The following is an 18,735-nucleotide window of genomic DNA, read 5'->3' on the forward strand; positions in this document are numbered from 1 at the left end:
AGCAGTTACTTTCCTCCCTCTCCCTGTCTCAGGTGTGTGACATGCGGACAGGTGCTGCCGATCCTTAATTACGAGCAGGTGGAGTTGATTAGCTGCCACCACTCTCTGCCATGTAAACCACACGCCGTTCACTACGCTTCGCAGGACCTCAGCCAAGTTCCCTGCTCAATTTCCGCACAGCTGTTGTATAGCATTTTCTAGGTTTGTTCTCCGCCGCTTGGCATTGTGTAGTGTAACTCGTAAGTATTAAGTTCTCGCTTTGCAGCCGTTAAAAGCATCCGTAGTTCTTGGTATTTCTCCTAGGATTTAACCTAGCGTCCATAGCCTTGTTGACATCTGCAGCCTCAGGCTTTCTGTATAGCGTGTATTTCTAGTGTATCTTGGGTTATTTGTGTTTAGCCGTTTTGGCATCCAGTCAGTCTTGTAGCTATAGTATGGGTCAGTTTAACTCTCCTGCCCTTTATGTTACTTGGTTCGGGTTAGTTTTGTAAATTAGTCTGCTTTTGACTGTAGTCTGGTGTACCTGTGTTATCCCGCCGCACCCCTAGAGGGCCCTCGAGCCTTTAGCAGCTCTGTGTCTCGTTTCAGTGTAACTTATTGTGAGTTATTCTTGTGAATAAATCAGTCACTTTAACTTGTCTGTCGAGTCTTTGTAGCCTAATATATTTGGGAAGAGTAGAAGAAATGTGGTGCATGTCATTCAGAGGACTATCTGGATGAGAGAAACAGATTTGGCTTAAAAGATGTGACATTGCAAGGCGTCATTGATTCTTTAAGTATGTGAAACTTTACTGAGGGCATAAACCTCATGAGTAAAGGTGACAACTATTCATACACATTCTATTAAAAAGAGGTTCATATACTTAAAACAAAATTGAAACACTTGTTAAGATTAGATTGATTAAATCGTATTTTAAAATATTTTTCTTTGTAGTTTTAAACTTGTTTATTTTGCCCACTCGCATATTGACAAACAATATTCAGTGTTAATTTATACTTTTGTAGAGCTTTATACCTAGCCTCAGCTTTTACATTTCTGTTTCCTCTTTCTCATACATTGGACTATTTTGAATGATTGTTCCCTCACTGTGAATGCTGTTGCACTTAACATTTTAGAAGCATCCCTTTTTCTTCACTTTTTCATAAGAACTGATCAGCTTGGCATCGGTTTCCAAACTCCAGTTTTGCTTAGTCATTTTCTGGTCTGGTTTGCATTAGCTTCCAGATGTCTGGGCAAGGGTGGATACTGTAGGCAGCAAGTGATTGGCCATGCAGTTGGAGGCGGCCCTGTCCAAAGTTAAACATCTGGAAGGGCTTTTTTTTTCCCCCAGTCATTTGGTTACTCCGTAAGGTTGAGTGAGATACCAGTACCAAAGAGAAGATGTCTTTTATAAAAGTTGACGCAGCTTCTGATTTCTCAATTCACAATCTTCCCTATGGAATATTCTCCACCTCTGACAATGTAAGTGCAGCTTGCTTTGTTCTACTGTTTGCAAACAGATCTCTGGTTAAGTTCAAACTTGTGAATAAATTTGAGTCAGTGAGGAAAAAGCTGATCTCTGATGGGAACTTTTTGTTCATAATTGAAAGTGTAGTTTGTTGAAGTACACTGAGAAATGTGTATTTCAAGTGTGTATTGCAGCTAAGAGTGAACTGGAAATCCTTTGCATTCTCATCATGAGAAGAGAAGAAGTATAGTGTGAATTTTATGTAGTTTCATGTTTTTTTGTGCATGTATTTCTGCAGCCCAAACATCGCATTGGTGTTGCCATTGGAGACCACATTCTGGACCTGAGTGTAATAAAGTCTTTGTTTCAAGGACCTGTGATTTCCAAACATCAGGATGTCTTTGACCAGGTAAGTTCAACCACTGAGAGTAATGAAAGATGAGGCACCAGCATACATGTTACGAATTGTGAGATCCTGAGTTTCAGTAAAAGTAGCAACACAGTGATGGAAAAATACTAATACAAGAAAAAGTTGACATTTTAAATTTTTACAGAACTACAGACATAAAGACAAAAAGTACTAGAAGTACTAAAATTCTATATATATTATTATATGAGTTACCTACTGTAAGCTTGACTTTAGCATTGCATAATGTTGTGAAGTATTATTCCCAATAACTTTTGGTTAAAGTTAGTAGAATAGAGGTCGAACATTCATAAGTAGGAAAGTACTTAAATAAAGTTCAAGCTGTGTCAAATGCACACTTTCCGCAAAATAACCTAACTATGATCACTTTATCCCATATTTAATATGTCCACAGTGTAATGGACAGCGATGGAAATACTGTAGAAGTTCTATTTTTACATGGTTTGTAGTCTAAGCCACTGTTGTATTTTTCTAGAAACTGTCTTCATTTAAATGTGCATTGTTCTATTATCCCAACTGAGTGTAGGAAGGACTCCTTGATGTGTCATGTTTTTATTGTTATCTGTCTTCTTTCAAGCCCACGCTGAATGCTTTCATGGCTCTTGGTTATGAGGCCTGGAAGGAAACCAGAAAGACTTTGCAAGTGTTGCTGTCAGATTGTGAAGGTACACTGAAAGATGACGTCAGCCTTCGGAGCAGGTCCGTCTGTGCATGGGATTCCATTTTCATCAGGATACTGCCATGTGTGAATGTATTTACAAGTCCACTGTTCACATATTTCTTAAACAGCTGTTGCTGTGTTATGTTTTGGATTATAAATATAATGTGAGGTGATCAGTATATGCTACAAAAAATAGCTATTGGTCAAACCTAACAGGATCCACACATATCCAGGAATTCATGCAGATTTTTAGTCAAGAAGAAGTCAGGCAACATCTTCTGGAAAGTTTTGAATTGTTGTAAAAAAAAAAAAAACTTTTTAATGTGCAATGAGTTAATTAGTTTTATGAATTGTCACTAAAATTATTTTGTTTCACTTGTGATGCTGAAACTATAGTTCTAATCAACAGTTTTTGTGTCAATAACTTTTTTTTTTTTTTTTTTTTTTTATACATACAACACAATCATCCTTGAGGGGGGGCTTCAGTGTGGAGCGAGTTCAACTTGCTCTGTTTGGTTCCCAAACTTCACAGAACCAGAACACTGGTGATTCTGGAGAACCTTGCAAAGCTGATGATCAAGTCATTCAAATAACCCAGAATTGTTCTATATCGGAACATAGTCATGTGAAGGAGTTGCAGTTGTAATTACATGCACCATCAACTGATAAAGAGCAAATTATTTAATATGACATAAGAGGAAACCAGCTCCGAAAACAATACAACAAAATAGAAAGTGTACTAATATTACAAATAGCAAAAGTCAGGGTAATATAATGTGTTGGAAAGCAGAAAGCTAGCAAAATTTATCTGGCTGAAGGTTTGAATTGAAAAATTACTGGAAGTTGAAAAGAGTTTGCAAAGGATTGTTCATCATAGAGACGCTAGAAACAACAGTGTAGAGTCAGGGTCAGTGCAGTCAAATACTGAGTATGTGGTTAATAGGAGTCCAGTTTTAAACTCGCCGTTGTTGTGCAGAACAACATTTGTTCCACATTTGACATTATTATTGTGATAAAGTGGTTTTACCAATCGATGTAAAGGTCTCTGTTGTTAGTCATTACTTAAGGAAGCCTCGTATTATTTAATGTCCTCTGAACCACACAAAGTAAATATTTGAAAGTTTGTCTTTTTGTCTTTGCAGAGCATTTGTCCATCAAAGTGCAGCCACCATGCACCTTCCTGCAGACATCGGTGAGCCTCTCCTATGTTTTGATTTTCATTTGATTAAATTACTGATCATTCCCTCATGTTTGGATGATCCACACACAGATATGACCTCCAACTTGGCATCATCTCTAAATCTGATATTTCATCACACTTACTGAATACTGCATTTATTTATCAGTGGGGTTCTGATTTCCGGGCCTGTCTAACAATTTGACATCCGGAGGTGTTGAATGTGGCGTGTCTCTCTGTGTTAACGTCAGAATCTGCTGAAAGAGCCATTTCTACTGGGACAGGAGACACTTACACTAATTTTTCTAAAAACTCAGTTTTGTTCCCTTCACTTTGCTAGTATTACATTACAAATCAACCCACCAGAATCCTTCACAAATGTAAAACACAAGACCAAATGCAGTATTTCAGTGAATGTACTTTAGTTCCATTCAGCTGATCTTGATAAGAAATACAAATACATCCACATATTGGGAAAGCCTTGAACTATTATCATGCAATCACAGAAAAAATGATCCCAAAAGCAGTCAATACTGTCCTCTAGAATCAACCACACACTGTTCGCACTAAGTTGGAAGATCACTAATATCTCAAATATCATTGTATGCTGTAACATTTAGTTTTACAACTCAGGAACTTTAGGGACACAAACCAGAAAAAAGAAAAGAAAAAACAGCCCAAAATTAACTGTATTTTATGTAAAGTATATGGATACCCCTATCCATATACTTTTGGTCATATCCGGTAAGCAATCTCTGTGACACCAATTATAATTTATAATTATGTTAAATCATTATCAGTGAATACAGCTGCAACATTTCTAACTCTTTTGTGGAATGCATAATAACAGTATCATAATAATTTGCTTATTTACCAAGCAGTGAAATAAAAGAAATTGTTCACAAAATGAATTAGATTTGAGGAAGACTGGCTCTAGGGGGCACTATTTAACCATATAGTACATGTCAGTTAGTGCTGACTTGGCTCATCCAGTCAGGTTTGTGCTCATAGACTCTATAACTCCTTTAAAAAAAAAAAACAGCTTATGACTTATTTATTTAAGCAGCTATGATCTGAGTTTTTGATCTGTATGTTCTTATTCTTTTAATATGGTTTTTTGTCTGTCTTTGGATCTGCTGCTTTGTTTTTGTTTGTTTGTTTATTTTCTCTGTTCTTGTTGTTTTTATGGTCTCACGTTGCTTTTCTTTGTTAAGATCTTTGTGACTTTGTGCTATGAAAGGTACTATATAAATAAACTTTACTTAATTACCCACCCTTTTCTCTGTGATTTTCACAGGTGACTACACTGACTTCTACTCCTCAAGAGATCATGCTACCAATGTTGGCATCATGTTCCGGGGAAAGGAGAATGCTCTGATGCCTAACTGGTAAACTATATATCAAAGCATCAGTAACCACTGACAGCTCTTGATAGAATGCTCAAGATGCTTTCAGGGAAACTTTGATACATTTAAAATTGAAAGATAGCCCCACAGAAGTTATTCACAGCTTTCTATAAACTTTGGTATGCATTGGGGCAAGTACAAGGTTCCTCCCATGCATTAATGCTTCAGATTACTGGTGGGCAATTAAGCACTGCAGCAGGGCTCTGGAAGCATCCCCACAGAAACCCTCACTTACACAGGACACACAGCCTACATTTCCCTCATTCTCTCACGGGAAGAATACTTAAGTGGCTGAGCTCCCCTTGAGTCTGACATGCTGCACTTTTGTTCAGCAAATGATTGGCAGGCTGTTTTTCCTGGCTGTCAGAGTATCTTCACGTGTCAAATTTCAGGCATCAGGGTTGCTTCTAGCAACAGTTCTTTGAGGATGGACCAACCCTTATTGAAAAATCACATGAATTTCATTTGAAATATGTGCTTTTCATAAGGGAAACGTGGTTTTAGAACACTGTTATAGTGTTAGAGCAAACACTAGCCATGACCCAGGTAGAGGGAAAGACATCAGTCCAGGACGATGCTTTATGTAAAAGCAGGGAGAGGTGAATGCAAGCTTCACTGGACTCACCTGTTATTTTAACTGTAATCCCACGGACTTGGAGAAATGCTCCACGCATTACTACACTGGTTCAAAGGGTTTTCATGAAACTTAGGAACCGTGCAGTATTTGTGACCTGGTACCACATTGCACCATGTGGAACAATTTTCCACATCTGGTCCACATGTTATAACCTATGGGGACATCTTTTCCACATGTGCTCACATAGGACTACCAGCCACATGGAATTGGTGTTATGTGTTAACATTTAAAATTTAAAGATATATAGTTTTTACTCGATAGTAAGTAAAACACAAGACCAAATACAGTATTTCAGTGAATGTACTTTAGTTACGTTCAGCTGATCTTGATAATCTGTAACAACTGGTCTACGTTGGTGCCACATTTTCGCTTTCATAAAAACAAAGCAGTAAAAACATATTGAACCTGACTGAAGAGGAGCAGTGACACTCTAAGTAATGTATGTATTTATATAACTTGTGTTGTTTCATCCTTCCAAAACCCAAGTACAAACCAATAAAAATCGACAGTTAGCTCTTACCATAGTCAGCATTTAAAGCACGCAAATTACAGTGGATGGGATTAAATGTTCAACCCTGAGCCCTGCCCTGTTGTGGAGGCGTCAGTCATGAATACCTGGGAATTTGCAAGGAAGTGTCAGGGTGATAAGGACACAGAGGATGCAAGTAACTCAGTCTCACTCCTGCTGGATGTACATAGTGTGAGAGGAGGGCTTCTAGAACAGCTGGCACGACTGTATTTGTTTCATTTTCCCCATAAGTTTCTGGTGGTTACTTCACCCTTTTTAAGCTTCTGCACCGGTGACAGCCATGGCTAGACATATTATGCTTTATTGTCGTCTGTGCATCCATCTGGACATCTGGACATCTGCCCATCTGTCCACCTATCTGTACTTCTCTCCATCCCATTCTCATCAATGCAATATATGTTAAATGTTAAGGTGATTTTTTCAAGTTTGGCACAAACATTCGCTTTGACTCATGGATGATTAGATTTTGGTTGTCAAACATCAAGGTCACTGTGACCTCACAGAAGCATGTGTGCTATGACTAAAGAACTCCTACAGTAATTATAACAAAAAGATTCCACACAAATCTAACAGGATAAAGTGATCACATTTTATATCCAAAAGGTGAAAAGTCACTGTTCAGTGAAATCCACTGTATAGTATATTATATTTGCCAGTGACAGTGATCCAGACACATCAGCTTGTGCACAAGCTTAACTATATTTTCTGCACTGGGGTTCCTGTTGTGTTAACCTGGGTATTGTGTTACGCAGGCTGAGGCTTCCAGTGGGATACCATGGTAGAGCTTCATCAGTGATTGTATCTGGGACCCCCATCCGCCGCCCCTCAGGCCAAACAAGACCTGACCAAAGTAAGATCCTTTGCTCACCAATACTGGGACACATTGTTTATATAATTCAATTCTTGTCATTCAATTTAGAACTTAACTCATGTCAGAGTAATAGTTTTCTGACAGCTAAATTCTGTCCTTGTAATTCTGGTGTCCAGCACCAGAAGAGAACTTTTTGCAGTGAAAAGGCTAACAGGAATATTTTATGACTAGCAGATGAACTCTACAAAGTTCATGTATTCTATTCTTTATCTGTATCATACATACCTACATTCAAATGTGGGTGCTTGTATTACCACACAGCAAACCTGGATTTAGATAGTATTGTATCCGTTTTACCTGGCCATGGTTATATTATGTCATTATTGGGGTGTTAGTGCTTGTTCCTCCTTGTGGCCAAAAAAACAAACAAAAAATGAAGGTAGCTTTAGATTGTAAATTTAATAGTCTATCTTGTGATGTGTGGAAACTTGTTGTCCCCAGATGTAAATCCCCATGATGTGACTGAGCAGATTTTGAGTTCTCTTACAGCTGATGACAACCATATTTGCATTTTGCTTTATTTTAGCAAAACCTCCAGTGTTTGGCCCATCAAAGCAGTTGGACATTGAGCTGGAGATGGTGATTACAAAATGTTGCTTATTACAATAATCCATGTGTTTGTGCTGTTTGTATAGTTTTTGAAAGGAATTCAGCAGGTCAGTAGCATAAATCACAATTCAGTTGCTGTTATATTTAGAATACCTTCTCTTCTATGATTAGGCATTCTTTGTAGGAGGAGGGAATCGGCTAGGGGAACCCATTCCTATCAACAAAGCCCATGAGCACATCTTTGGAATGGTACTCATGAATGACTGGAGTGGTAAGAATCCCTACGCATCACATCACATCAGGATCATACTAACTGAACATGCTTGTAGTTTTAGGGTTCCCAATGTCAGCTATGGAAAATTCTTTGAAAATATAAAACTAACAAACATAGCTTCTAAACATCAGTGACTTAGAAAGACATTTGTTGATGTCAACGATATTAATTAGCTGTATTATAGATGTTATTATAGTCACCTTAGACAGGTTGAAGCTGTTTTCGATGAAATGACAGAATTGGTCCTTATCAAAACATGAGTGGGAATATACATTATTGATTCAACTGGAAATCTCTGGAAAGGACATTCATAGTGACTCTTACTGTCATTATCTCTAATAAGCCCTTTTCATTCTGGGTGCATTTATACTGTAGGCTGCCAAACTATTTCCCTGATTTCTTAGAGCAGGTCAAGTAGATGACCACCAACATTTCAACAAAAGAGTTGATTTAAATGCATGATGATCCACATTTAAATTTATGGTGTTTTTTCTCTTAACTGACGTCTTGCTGTCATTTGACAATACATTTGAACCATGATTATTTAAACTACAAAATTTAGCTCCAAAGTGTGTAATCTTTCAAGATTTACTTTTTGTCTTCTCTGTTACTGCATGTATTACATACAAGGCTGAAAGCAAACTGCTCATTTAAGGCAGCTGTGGTCATTCTACACAGACTCCTTGAGTTCCTGATATATACTCAAGTAAACTACAGAAAAAACTTCCAATTTGACTCACAACATATCTTCAATTAATTTGGGCTTTGGCAAAACTGTACTGCTATTGGCGATTTATTTGTTAAGATATGTGCAGAATCTGTTGCAATCTGTCTTCCCATTGGCATTATAAGGCTAATATTCACATTTGAATATTAGTTGAGGTACGTCACTTTTTATTTGAGGTGAAGACAGACAAAAGTCATGCAGCCTAGTACACAACTGATAATACAGATTGAAGCCTTTAATTTGTAATTAATAAGTTTGCAATAACAGATAACCTACATATTACTTCCAAAAAATTCAGGGCCTGCATTTAAATTTGAATGTTAAGAATAACAAGCATGCATAAAACTCTTTATGTGTAGATGTCTGCAGTACAGAAGATCAGCAACATACATTTTCCGAGGCCTGCTTTGGAATGAGTGCAGAATCCATTATTTGTCAGGATCAATTGTTATGTAAGGCAGTGTGAATAATTTAGAAAAGGGTCATTTTGGGCCACTGCTTGAAGCTGCTGCAAGAACTTCTACCCTGGACTGACAACATGCATAAAGTACAGAAAGTGTATACATGTTTTTATTGTTATTTTGAGTCTGAAATCTGTGTACATTTTGACGAACGTGAAAGTTTTCTTGAATAATATGTTGAGATATCTGTGAAAATGTTAGATTGCAAGGTGATACCAAATTACTGGTTTAGTTCAAATATTTTGTCGTCTCTATGTAGTTGTTTAACAGTTCTCTCAGACTAAGCTGTTCAAATGCACCTTCAGTATGCATGCCACTAACTGAATGCAGAAGTGTTCAAAGAAAATTCAGTATGTACAACACCAAGTGAACCCTCGCCATTCATGTGGTAACCCAGACTGCTTTTGGTCCAATAGGAAGTTTAGCATGTTCTGAGTTACATTCAGTTCATTACAAAATAAACCCATATGAGCACCTTTATACAAAAGGTATAAAATGGCTAACGAACTAGGTCTGAGGCTGCTGTCAACAAAAGCATATGCTTCTGCGATAAATCTAAACAAACCAAAAGTTTTTCAAAGAATTCAACAGTGAGCCTTAGAAAACAATAAAGAGTCAGAACCAGAGAACCCAATACAGCTGTCAGCGCAAGTGCAGTGCAAGCAGGGCGATATGCAGGAGTCATATTCAGTACAGCTGAGAGTCACTAACCGAGCAATATGTACCAGCATGCATTGCATCAAAGGAGAATAGCAGACAGATAAGAGAGTCAGTTGAGGTCTGGTGGCATTTCCGCAGATTTCTGACAGCTATAGTGTTGATACATATTTTACAGTATTAAGACGTGTTTTCTATGGAATATATCTTTCTATATGTGTAGCTAGTTGAAATGGAAGCAGACACAAGACAAATCCATGAGTCATGGAACAAAAATAATAAGATAAAAAAAGATATTGTATTATTTTGTTTAATATAACCAGAATGATGTATCACAAGACAAACAAAGAAAAAAGTTATTTTCATTTATCAGTTTTACTCAGTATGTTATGAAGTTATCACCAAAATGGCAGTTGGTTCATTACCATAGCCAACATTGATCTGATACGTCATAATTAGGCAACTGCAGTAATGTAATTAAGAACACCGAGACTTAAGTAGTGTCCAAAAGTGAAGAAGAGCTCCCTATACCATAGTTCACAATATAGTAGTCCCTGGGTAGGCAGGAAGTAGGGCATGAGTGGCTGATTGTGGACACAGCTAATGAGTGGAGGTCTATAGTCAGCTGGATAGATGAAGGCAGGTGAATCAGCCTCCCACACAACTGTCTCTGCTCCTGTAATCAACACAGAAATCTTGAGCCTGCCATCTAGTTATGTGAATTATATTTATTGTATAGAAACAGGCTTTGCAAAACCTTTCCATTTCATTTATAATTTACCCTCAAAGTATCAAGTAAATGGAGAGTTTGTGGTTTACCTACCTGGAAACTATGCAACACATTCTCCTCTCTAACTGTTTCAAGGACATCCTATCATGCTGGTGCACACAGAATTCTGCACAGTAGGCTTCAGTTTTTTCTCCCTACAGCACAGTATTAGAGATTTTTTAGTCTGTGACATTTCTGCTGAATGCGCAGCTCAAAGCCAAATGACATTGCTTTCATTTTGTACTGACTGCTGATGCTCTCAGGAGATCGGTCTGAACAGAGTTCTCTCTGCATGCTGTGCTAAATGTCTTTCTTTTTCCTCCTTTCTCCATCAGAGGTGCACAGTAATTTCATTAAAGTTAGTTTTTTTTAAGTCAGTGTGATAGTGTGCTATAGGAAGGCTCAGTTAATGAGCCATGTCTTCTTGCAAGGACTGAGAAAGATACTAACAGCAGAGTGATGATAAAGCTCTTACAGTGGATGTTATCACACTGTTGAGCTAATGTAAAGCTAGTACTGCATTCGACAAGAGGAACATCATACCAACAGTGAAACATGGGGGTGGTAGTGTGATGGTTTTAGGACCTGGACGACTTGTCATAATTGATGGAACCATGAATTCTGCTCTCTATCAGTTCATGACATAAAGCTCAACATTAATGGGTTATGCAAGACAATGACCCACAGCACACAAGGAAGTCCACCTCTGAGTGGCTCAAAAAGAAGAAAGTGGTTGAGTCAAAGCCGGAATTGAATCCAATTGAGGTGCTGTGCAAGACCTTGAAAGGGCAGTTCATGTCGGTAACCGTCTAATGTGACTGAATTGCATAAATATGCAAAAACAGAAGATTTTTGTAGTGGTGCCAGTACTTTTGCATGGTACTGTATAAGGTAATGGTAGAAGCATAACCTACCTACTTCCACACTTACTGTTTGTTCTCAGCTAGGGATATCCAGTCGTGGGAGTATGTTCCACTGGGACCTTTCTTGGGGAAGAACTTTGGGACAACCATCTCCCCTTGGGTCGTTCCCATGGAGGCTCTGTTACCTTTTGCAGAACCTAACCCAGTCCAGGTAATACAGGAGTCACAACTTGCATTAATAAGGACAAGTGTCCAAAAGTGATCTCATAAGGTTAAATTTGTGGCATCAGTTCATGATGAAGAACCACAAAAAACAGGTCTCCCTTGTATTTGTGTTTTTAAAACAGGTTGCCAGACTTTTGCATTTGAGACCCATGAAAGCAAACTCAGTTAAAACTCAATCTTTATCTCAAACTCAATCTTTATCTCAGACTCCATCTTTAATCACCTAGTGACAATCCTTGACATACATATTTCTTTATCTTTTAAAACCTTGATGCCTATGTATAGTTTTGCACTCCAAAAGTTTTGTATTGATTATTACATACCAGTCACGAACCAAACTTATTACTTTCATCATAGATTAAAGCAGGTTTTAACAAACTGTAGTTTTGAGGATATTTCCATAATCTTCACTAACCCCTATGTTCTGTCACTGCTAAAAGTTTTCCTTTAATTCTATAATCACTCCTTAGACCAAGCAAAACCACATTAGTAAGCACCAACCTTTAGGTAAAACGTGTGACATTCCATCTCAAATCATCAGGGGCCTTTTGCTTGACCATTTCTGATTTGTTTGAAATTTTTATTCATCAAAGCTATTGATATTTTAAATGGAATCTTTGAAATGTTAGCTTGATGTAATATTTTCTGAGAAGTTTTATATTTTTTTAGTTGCCCATCGACCCACTTGCTACACATTCTTTCAGGCATTGAAATTTGAAGGTTTGAATGACAAAATCTTGGGAACTTTTAAAGATAAAAGCCTGAACATGTTCACCATTATTTCTCTTTTTGTGAAAAATATCTCATATTAAAAAGTATTCTGTATGTTTTGTATTGTATTATTCAATTGCCTGATGACAAATAACAATAAAAATTTCAGGCTTTTATCTTTATTAGTTACTGAGATATTGTCGTTTAAACACAGCTTCAAATTTCAATCCAATGCAAAAAAACAGGTGCCGAAAGTGGGTCAATGGGCAGATTTTAAAGAATTTAATCTCATCAAATATTTGATAATATGAACCTAAAATTTTGCGAATATCTTTATACATATTCATAGTTTATCAGAATTTTTTTTTAGGCTAATCAGAGATGGTGAAGCAGTTCGAAAATTTGATTAGTTTCCTAGTTTAATTCTACTTACACAAAAGTATGCACTATGTTTGTTTACTTCTGGATGAACTTACTAACCTAAAGTAAGTTATTACAATAGTGTGGCATTTGCACAAATGAAAACATACAGTAATATGGCATTCCAAAAGTATGTTTACTCATACAAGTTTTCTTTGGTCAGTTATGTTACACACTTAACAGTAGATAATTACTTCATGTACTGTTCTGATGGGTGATGTAGTCTATACTTAGTTGCCTAATTGTAGTGTAGTGCAATCCTAAGACAAGCATTCACAAGCCCAAAATGGACAAAATTAAGAAATAAAAAAGTCTTTTTTAAAACATTAAAAGCTGCTTAATTACATACTACAGAGTAAATCTATGTTATGGCTCCCCACCTCAGCAAAAAAGATCAAGCTTTTGCTGTTGATCGATTCTAAACTTGGACTGAGGAGCCTGACAAGCCTGTTGATTGGGTTAAGATTTAGAGGATAATGTGGCCTTCCCTCTGGTGGCACATTGATAGCAATTACTACATTTTTTTTTGCCTAATTAGTGTCAAAGATTTCAGAATATAGCAGCTGTTTTGTCTCTCTCCATTTTGGGCTTATATAATGAACATTAGAGCTCCATTTGTTTTGTTAATTTGTTTCTATTTGTTCCCTTCCGACAGGATCCAGAACCCCTTCCATACCTGCAACACCATGATGCTTACACTTTCAACATCAACCTATTTGTGTCACTACAAGGTGCTGGCTACATGCACGCATGAACGCACCCATCATGCCTAGTGTTTACTGTACAAGCCTGTAGAGACAGTGTTATGATCTGAGGTTGCTGCAGTTGGTCAGATCTAGGTTCAGTAACATTGTGTGCCCAAAGAATGAGGTCAGCTGACTACCTGAATATACTGAATGACCCGGACTTTCCATCAATGGAGTTATTTTTCTCTGATGGCATGGGTATATTCCGAGATGACAATGCCAGGATTCATCGGGTTTTCATTGTGAATGAGTGGATCAGGGAGCGTGATGTGCTGGAGAAGACTTTGTGCAGCTGTCCGACCCTCCCATCATTGATACCAGGTCTTAGCAGAAAATTAATCCAGCTCTGGACAGAAATAAATGCTGACATTGCAGAAGCTTATCGAAATGATGCCACAGTGAATGAGTGCCATTGTCAAAGCTAAAGGCAATCCAACCAAATGTTAGTGTGCAACTTTTTTTTTTTGGACGGGCAGTGTAGTACAGTAGCTGTCACATTAGTGTACATAAAAGCTCAGTGTTTTCTTCAGAAATGAACTGAATTAGATGATGCTGTGCATGTCATATGCAGAGTATCAGGTTTAAACCTACCACTGTGTGCCATGACTACTGTAATGTGTTATATGTTAAGTGATTGTTTATGTCCCTACAAGTAACTTTTGCCGTTTGCCCTTTAAGGACAGAACATGGCCGAGCCCAAAAACATCTGCAAGTCAAACTTTAAGGTAAGAGCCTTGTGTGTCAAGCCAAAGACACAATAACAATCAGGGCTACTTTATGTGTTTAGTAAATAATACGATGCATATCGTTCGATACTGTGACATCATTCAATTCAGTTCAATTCAATTTTATCTATATAGCAACAATTACAATTCAGATTGTCTCGAGATGCTTTACAGAACCCATATGCCTGAACATACCCACCTACATATACAACATCATGTGACATTTGAATATAAACCTTTTTTAGGCCTGTAAAGGTACAACAGTAAATAAGACTAGAGAGAGCTCCTGCACAATGTCCTTTTGCTTGCAGTAAACTTTATTGCTAGTATGACGTTCTGTTCCTCACACTGGTCCAAGAATCTCTTATCTATGGATATTTGTTCCTAAAGACACTGTGGTTAAGTGGAGGCGTGTTTTTATACTAAAACTAGTGCTTCTCTCCTAACCTGGTTCCTCTCTATGCAAATGGCTGCTTACGTGGGTTCAAAGAAAAAGCTGATATTTCCTTTCCACCTGTAATCTTTCTACAGTTACTATTTTTGGGCAGGTTATTGTATTCGGACTACACATATTTTGAGGATTGCACCTTTTATCAACAACTATTGCAATAGTTCCTGCTTAATAGGTTGCAATATCCCTTTGAAAGCCTGCGACTGTCAGTACTAGAAGAATAGCACTAGCGGTTTTAACATAGACATTACTGGTGTAGACTCCTTAGTGCTCTCAGCCATCAACAGACTTCTTAGGCAGATATAACTGGTAGCCTCTTTTATGAAAATGGTAAACTGGTATAAAGTTTTGTCTATCTTCAGTCATATTCTTTCAATTTTATATCTATCTCTCTCTGTCTCTCTCTCAAGTACATGTACTGGACCATGAAGCAGCAGCTCACCCATCACACAGTCAATGGCTGCAATGTCAGACCAGGAGACCTGCTGGCGTCTGGTACCATCAGTGGCCCTGTGAGTGTTCAAAAAATAATAAAAACAATCATTTAAACTCATATGTAAAGAATTCTATTTTCTGAACTGTGGTTCAGTCAAATCTGATATTGTTGTTGCTTTTATTTCTTACTTTATGCATTTTCCATGCTAAGGTTTCCCTGTTTAATCTCTTTGTTGATACATACTGATGTCTCATCTTCATCCCTTCTTTCTTTTTTCTTTCTCTTGTATACCACTTTGTCGCTTCCAATTATCTAATGTTCCATGGATCTGACCTAGTGTATCTCAACAGGATCCAGAGAGTTTTGGCTCCATGCTTGAGCTATCATGGAGAGGATCTAAGACCATTGATCTTGGAGGAGGACAAACTAGAACCTTCTTGAATGATGGAGATGAAGTCACCATCACAGGTTAAACTGTTAAAATTATTGATATCTTTGCTGTCAGACATACACGATAGTTCAGTGAGGAGGGATTATTTGGAAGCGTATGATCATATTTATTGAAAAAGAACAATTAGACTTTTCAGTTAGACATTAATGCAGCTCTCATTTGACTGTCCCTGTCTAGAAAAATAACTTTTTAAAAGGGATGTATTATACAAATTCCCCTTTTGTCATTGTTTTGTGAACATAATTACATGTTCCCAGTGTGTCTCCAGACCCACGGTTGTCATCCTCTGGTTTCTTTTCCTCTCCATCAATCATATGAGCGTCAGAATGTCAAACCAATGAACATTGCTCTTGGCTGGTAAACAGATATGGCAGAGAATCATTGATGATCTCCAAATGAGTGGCTGCCTCACTGTCCGCCAGTTTTCGCCCCAGTGAATTACTTATATTTTTGATGGCAATATCCCCATAGCAATAAGAAAATCCTTAGTGTTGGCACATTATACAGCTAATGTGTTTGATGTTACCATTCGCTTTGATTGTACACCCACAAGTCAGAACTATGTGGAAAGTGAGAGGGTGAGGGACATCAGAAATTATTTTAAAAAATGCCAACACCTATTTGTACCAAGTAAACAAAGACTGGATGGGGGTTACAGTGTTTTCATGTTGCAAGTTTAGCTTCAGTACAACCTTAGACTTGCATAGCCAGTCATACTTCCATAGTGCTGTGTCAGCAATATAGAATAGTCTGGCTGCACCTCATATAATTCTGCTTTTGGAGGGAAACACTATCCATCTTTTTGGATTTAATTTGCAAGCACAGTGACCAAATGAACCAAGTAGGCCTGCATTATTGCTTGGTCCAAATCCTCAGCAAAACTTGCCATTTGTAGTGTGTAGGAGTAGTGTGTATGCTTGGAAGTGGTTGTTGTTGTGTCCCATAGATACAGGGATTAGGAAATATACCACAAGCCTTACTTTGTATCAAAATAGATAAAAACTGAAATCATATGTTCTTGATTAGATAGTAAACAGGTATATTAAATTCACGATATACTACAGTTGGTAGGTTCTACTTACAGCATAGTTTACATGTACAATGTCTGCTAGTATATGACCATTATGTGTAGTATCTAGTTACAGCAAAATTAATTTGTGTGGTGTCTGGTTAGAGTGTAACTGTGTTTGTTTACCGTTTAATAAAGAACACATTATTTCTAGTTTATCTAATTCGATACAAAGAAGGGCTTTTATGCTGTATGAGAGTACCATAAAATAATGTGTCCAGTGTATATTTTACTGCAGTATGTTGAAAGAAAACATGGTGGACGATGTGCATTTGATTGAACTACTTAGAACAATGTTGATCAGCTATCAAATACAATACTATCAAATGCAAGTACTCTGTTAAAATTAGGACATAACAAAATTATTAATATAGATTCCCAGTGAGTCCAACTGCAATAACATAGTTATAAATTGAACACCATAACTTTTCTTACTTTTGAATCTATGGACTGTGTCTATCTGCTTTTCTGCATCATACCTTTACATGAAAAAAAATCTGATTGTGAGACTTCTCAAAGTGGAAAAGGAGAGACAAATAGATAAGGATACAGGGAGATCAGTGACTAACTGAAAATCAACTGAAATCCAGCTTCAGCGGTAAATAAGGGGTAGTGAATGTGCCATAGTACCACTATTCAGAACTGCAGTGGCTCTCCTTCTAACATGATGCCACAGATGGTGCCCTGAAATGCACAGGTGCTTTAAACTTTGTCACCGCAGTTATCAAGAGAATCAGAATTTCTGTAAAAGCTCAGTATGACCGTAACTCTTATAAACAGTATCCGACTATACAAAATATGCAAAAATACTGGCTGACAAAATGAGTTTCTAAAGAAGAGAGTGAAAACTGTGACCAGACGACACATATCAACAGACTTGAATCTAACAGAGCTAGTTGGGGGTGTTTGAAAGAGAAAGACAGAGCGACATAGTCCCACCAGTAAAGAAAAAAAAAGAAAATATTGGAATCGCTGGAATGAAAAGTGTACTAACTTGTGTTGCATACAATGTTCCTACTGTGGAGCATGTATTTTTAACACAGTATATCTATACTGATTTTTAATTTTACATAGGAGCTACTCTTCAACTCAGAAGTAATGCAATTACTGTAAGGTGCTACAGTTTTGAATCATTTAACATTTAAATGATATTGCACAGGGCTGTACTTACTTCTGTTGTATACTGTATATTTCTTCTCTAAGCCCCTTCCTACTCAGCTGTCAATCAAACACTCAGATCCTTGGAGAGTCAGAGGACCTGGGTTGCCTTTTAGAATTAAAATCACTGTAGTAGATTCAAATGCAAATCTTACTGAATTCCTTGACAACAAAAAGCCCATACGTCTATGATTTTGGATAATCACACATAATACAATAATGATCATCATAATGAGATGTTTTTAATGTCAAATATCTTTCTCTACCTAGGTTACTGTCAAGGAGATGGATACAGAGTGGGCTTTGGACCCTGCCGAGGAACCGTCCTCCCTGCTCTGTCAAACTGAAACGTACTGTTTTTACTGATTTATGTAGGCATTTTTGTCGAGATGAAGACCCAGACTCACACAGCTGCAGCTTTGAAGACTACAACAAACTTTGCTCACGCACATCCCCACACCCCTCACTCACATCGCTCTCTTAATGCTACCAGTGTCAATTAATAATTGATGAGCTTTTTTCTGATTCAGTCAATGTAGTCTCAGAGCTTTGTAGAGTTGTAAAGTGACCTTGTTACTGAAATCCTCTGAAATATTCATCCAGCAGAGGGATTCTCCCATATCATGACACAGTGTTACTGCCCTGCCAAGATCAGTGTTATTGATGACTTCATGGACTGGCTCCCAATTTATAAAGACATCAGCCATTTTAATTTCAATGTGTTTATGTATTGTTTTAATCACAGTTGCATTCGGAATGTATTCCTAAATCTTCTTAGTAAGAGTGACATGTTCTTTTAGGTTTGGTGATTTTTACTTAGTGTCAAAGGTACTCTTTGCACATCTGTTTCATGAGGCAGGTGTGCAGGAGAGGAAATGCATATTTAA

At 37.5% G+C, this 18,735-nt stretch overlaps 1 protein-coding gene across 2 annotated transcripts; it reads left to right on the forward strand.

Moving 5' to 3' along the window:
• Positions 1-220: 220 nt before the first annotated feature.
• Positions 221-18,560, forward strand: fah (fumarylacetoacetate hydrolase (fumarylacetoacetase)). Of its 2 annotated transcripts, XM_023289064.3 has the most exons (15): positions 221-239; positions 1,332-1,462; positions 1,747-1,857; positions 2,453-2,574; positions 3,679-3,728; positions 5,011-5,101; positions 7,038-7,135; positions 7,683-7,735; positions 7,877-7,976; positions 11,537-11,667; positions 13,468-13,543; positions 14,237-14,283; positions 15,145-15,246; positions 15,521-15,638; positions 18,119-18,560. In XM_023289064.3, the coding sequence occupies exons 2-15, from the start codon at positions 1,382-1,384 to the stop codon at positions 18,193-18,195; spliced, it is 1,257 nt and encodes a 418-aa protein (XP_023144832.1). In that variant the 5' UTR covers positions 221-239; positions 1,332-1,381; the 3' UTR covers positions 18,196-18,560. The 2 variants fall into 2 exon arrangements, with proteins under 2 accessions (XP_023144832.1, XP_035812606.1); XM_035956713.2 differs by lacking the exon at positions 221-239 and having other exon boundaries at positions 1,313-1,462.
• The last annotated feature ends 175 nt before the right edge of the window (positions 18,561-18,735 follow it).

This window comes from Amphiprion ocellaris, chromosome 1, assembly GCF_022539595.1.
Source record: "Amphiprion ocellaris isolate individual 3 ecotype Okinawa chromosome 1, ASM2253959v1, whole genome shotgun sequence".
Taxonomy (NCBI): Eukaryota; Metazoa; Chordata; class Actinopteri; family Pomacentridae; genus Amphiprion; species Amphiprion ocellaris.

Excerpts from the sequence above, each read along its gene's own strand:
- fah (XM_023289064.3), top strand. The coding sequence starts at position 1,382 with ATGTCTTTTATAAAAGTTGACGCAGCTTCTGATTTCTCAATTCACAAT. Across the intron at positions 11,668-13,467 it reads CAGAACCTAACCCAGTCCAG|GATCCAGAACCCCTTCCATA; the intron begins GTAATACAGGAG and ends CCCTTCCGACAG. Across the intron at positions 13,544-14,236 it reads CCTATTTGTGTCACTACAAG|GACAGAACATGGCCGAGCCC; the intron begins GTGCTGGCTACA and ends TTGCCCTTTAAG.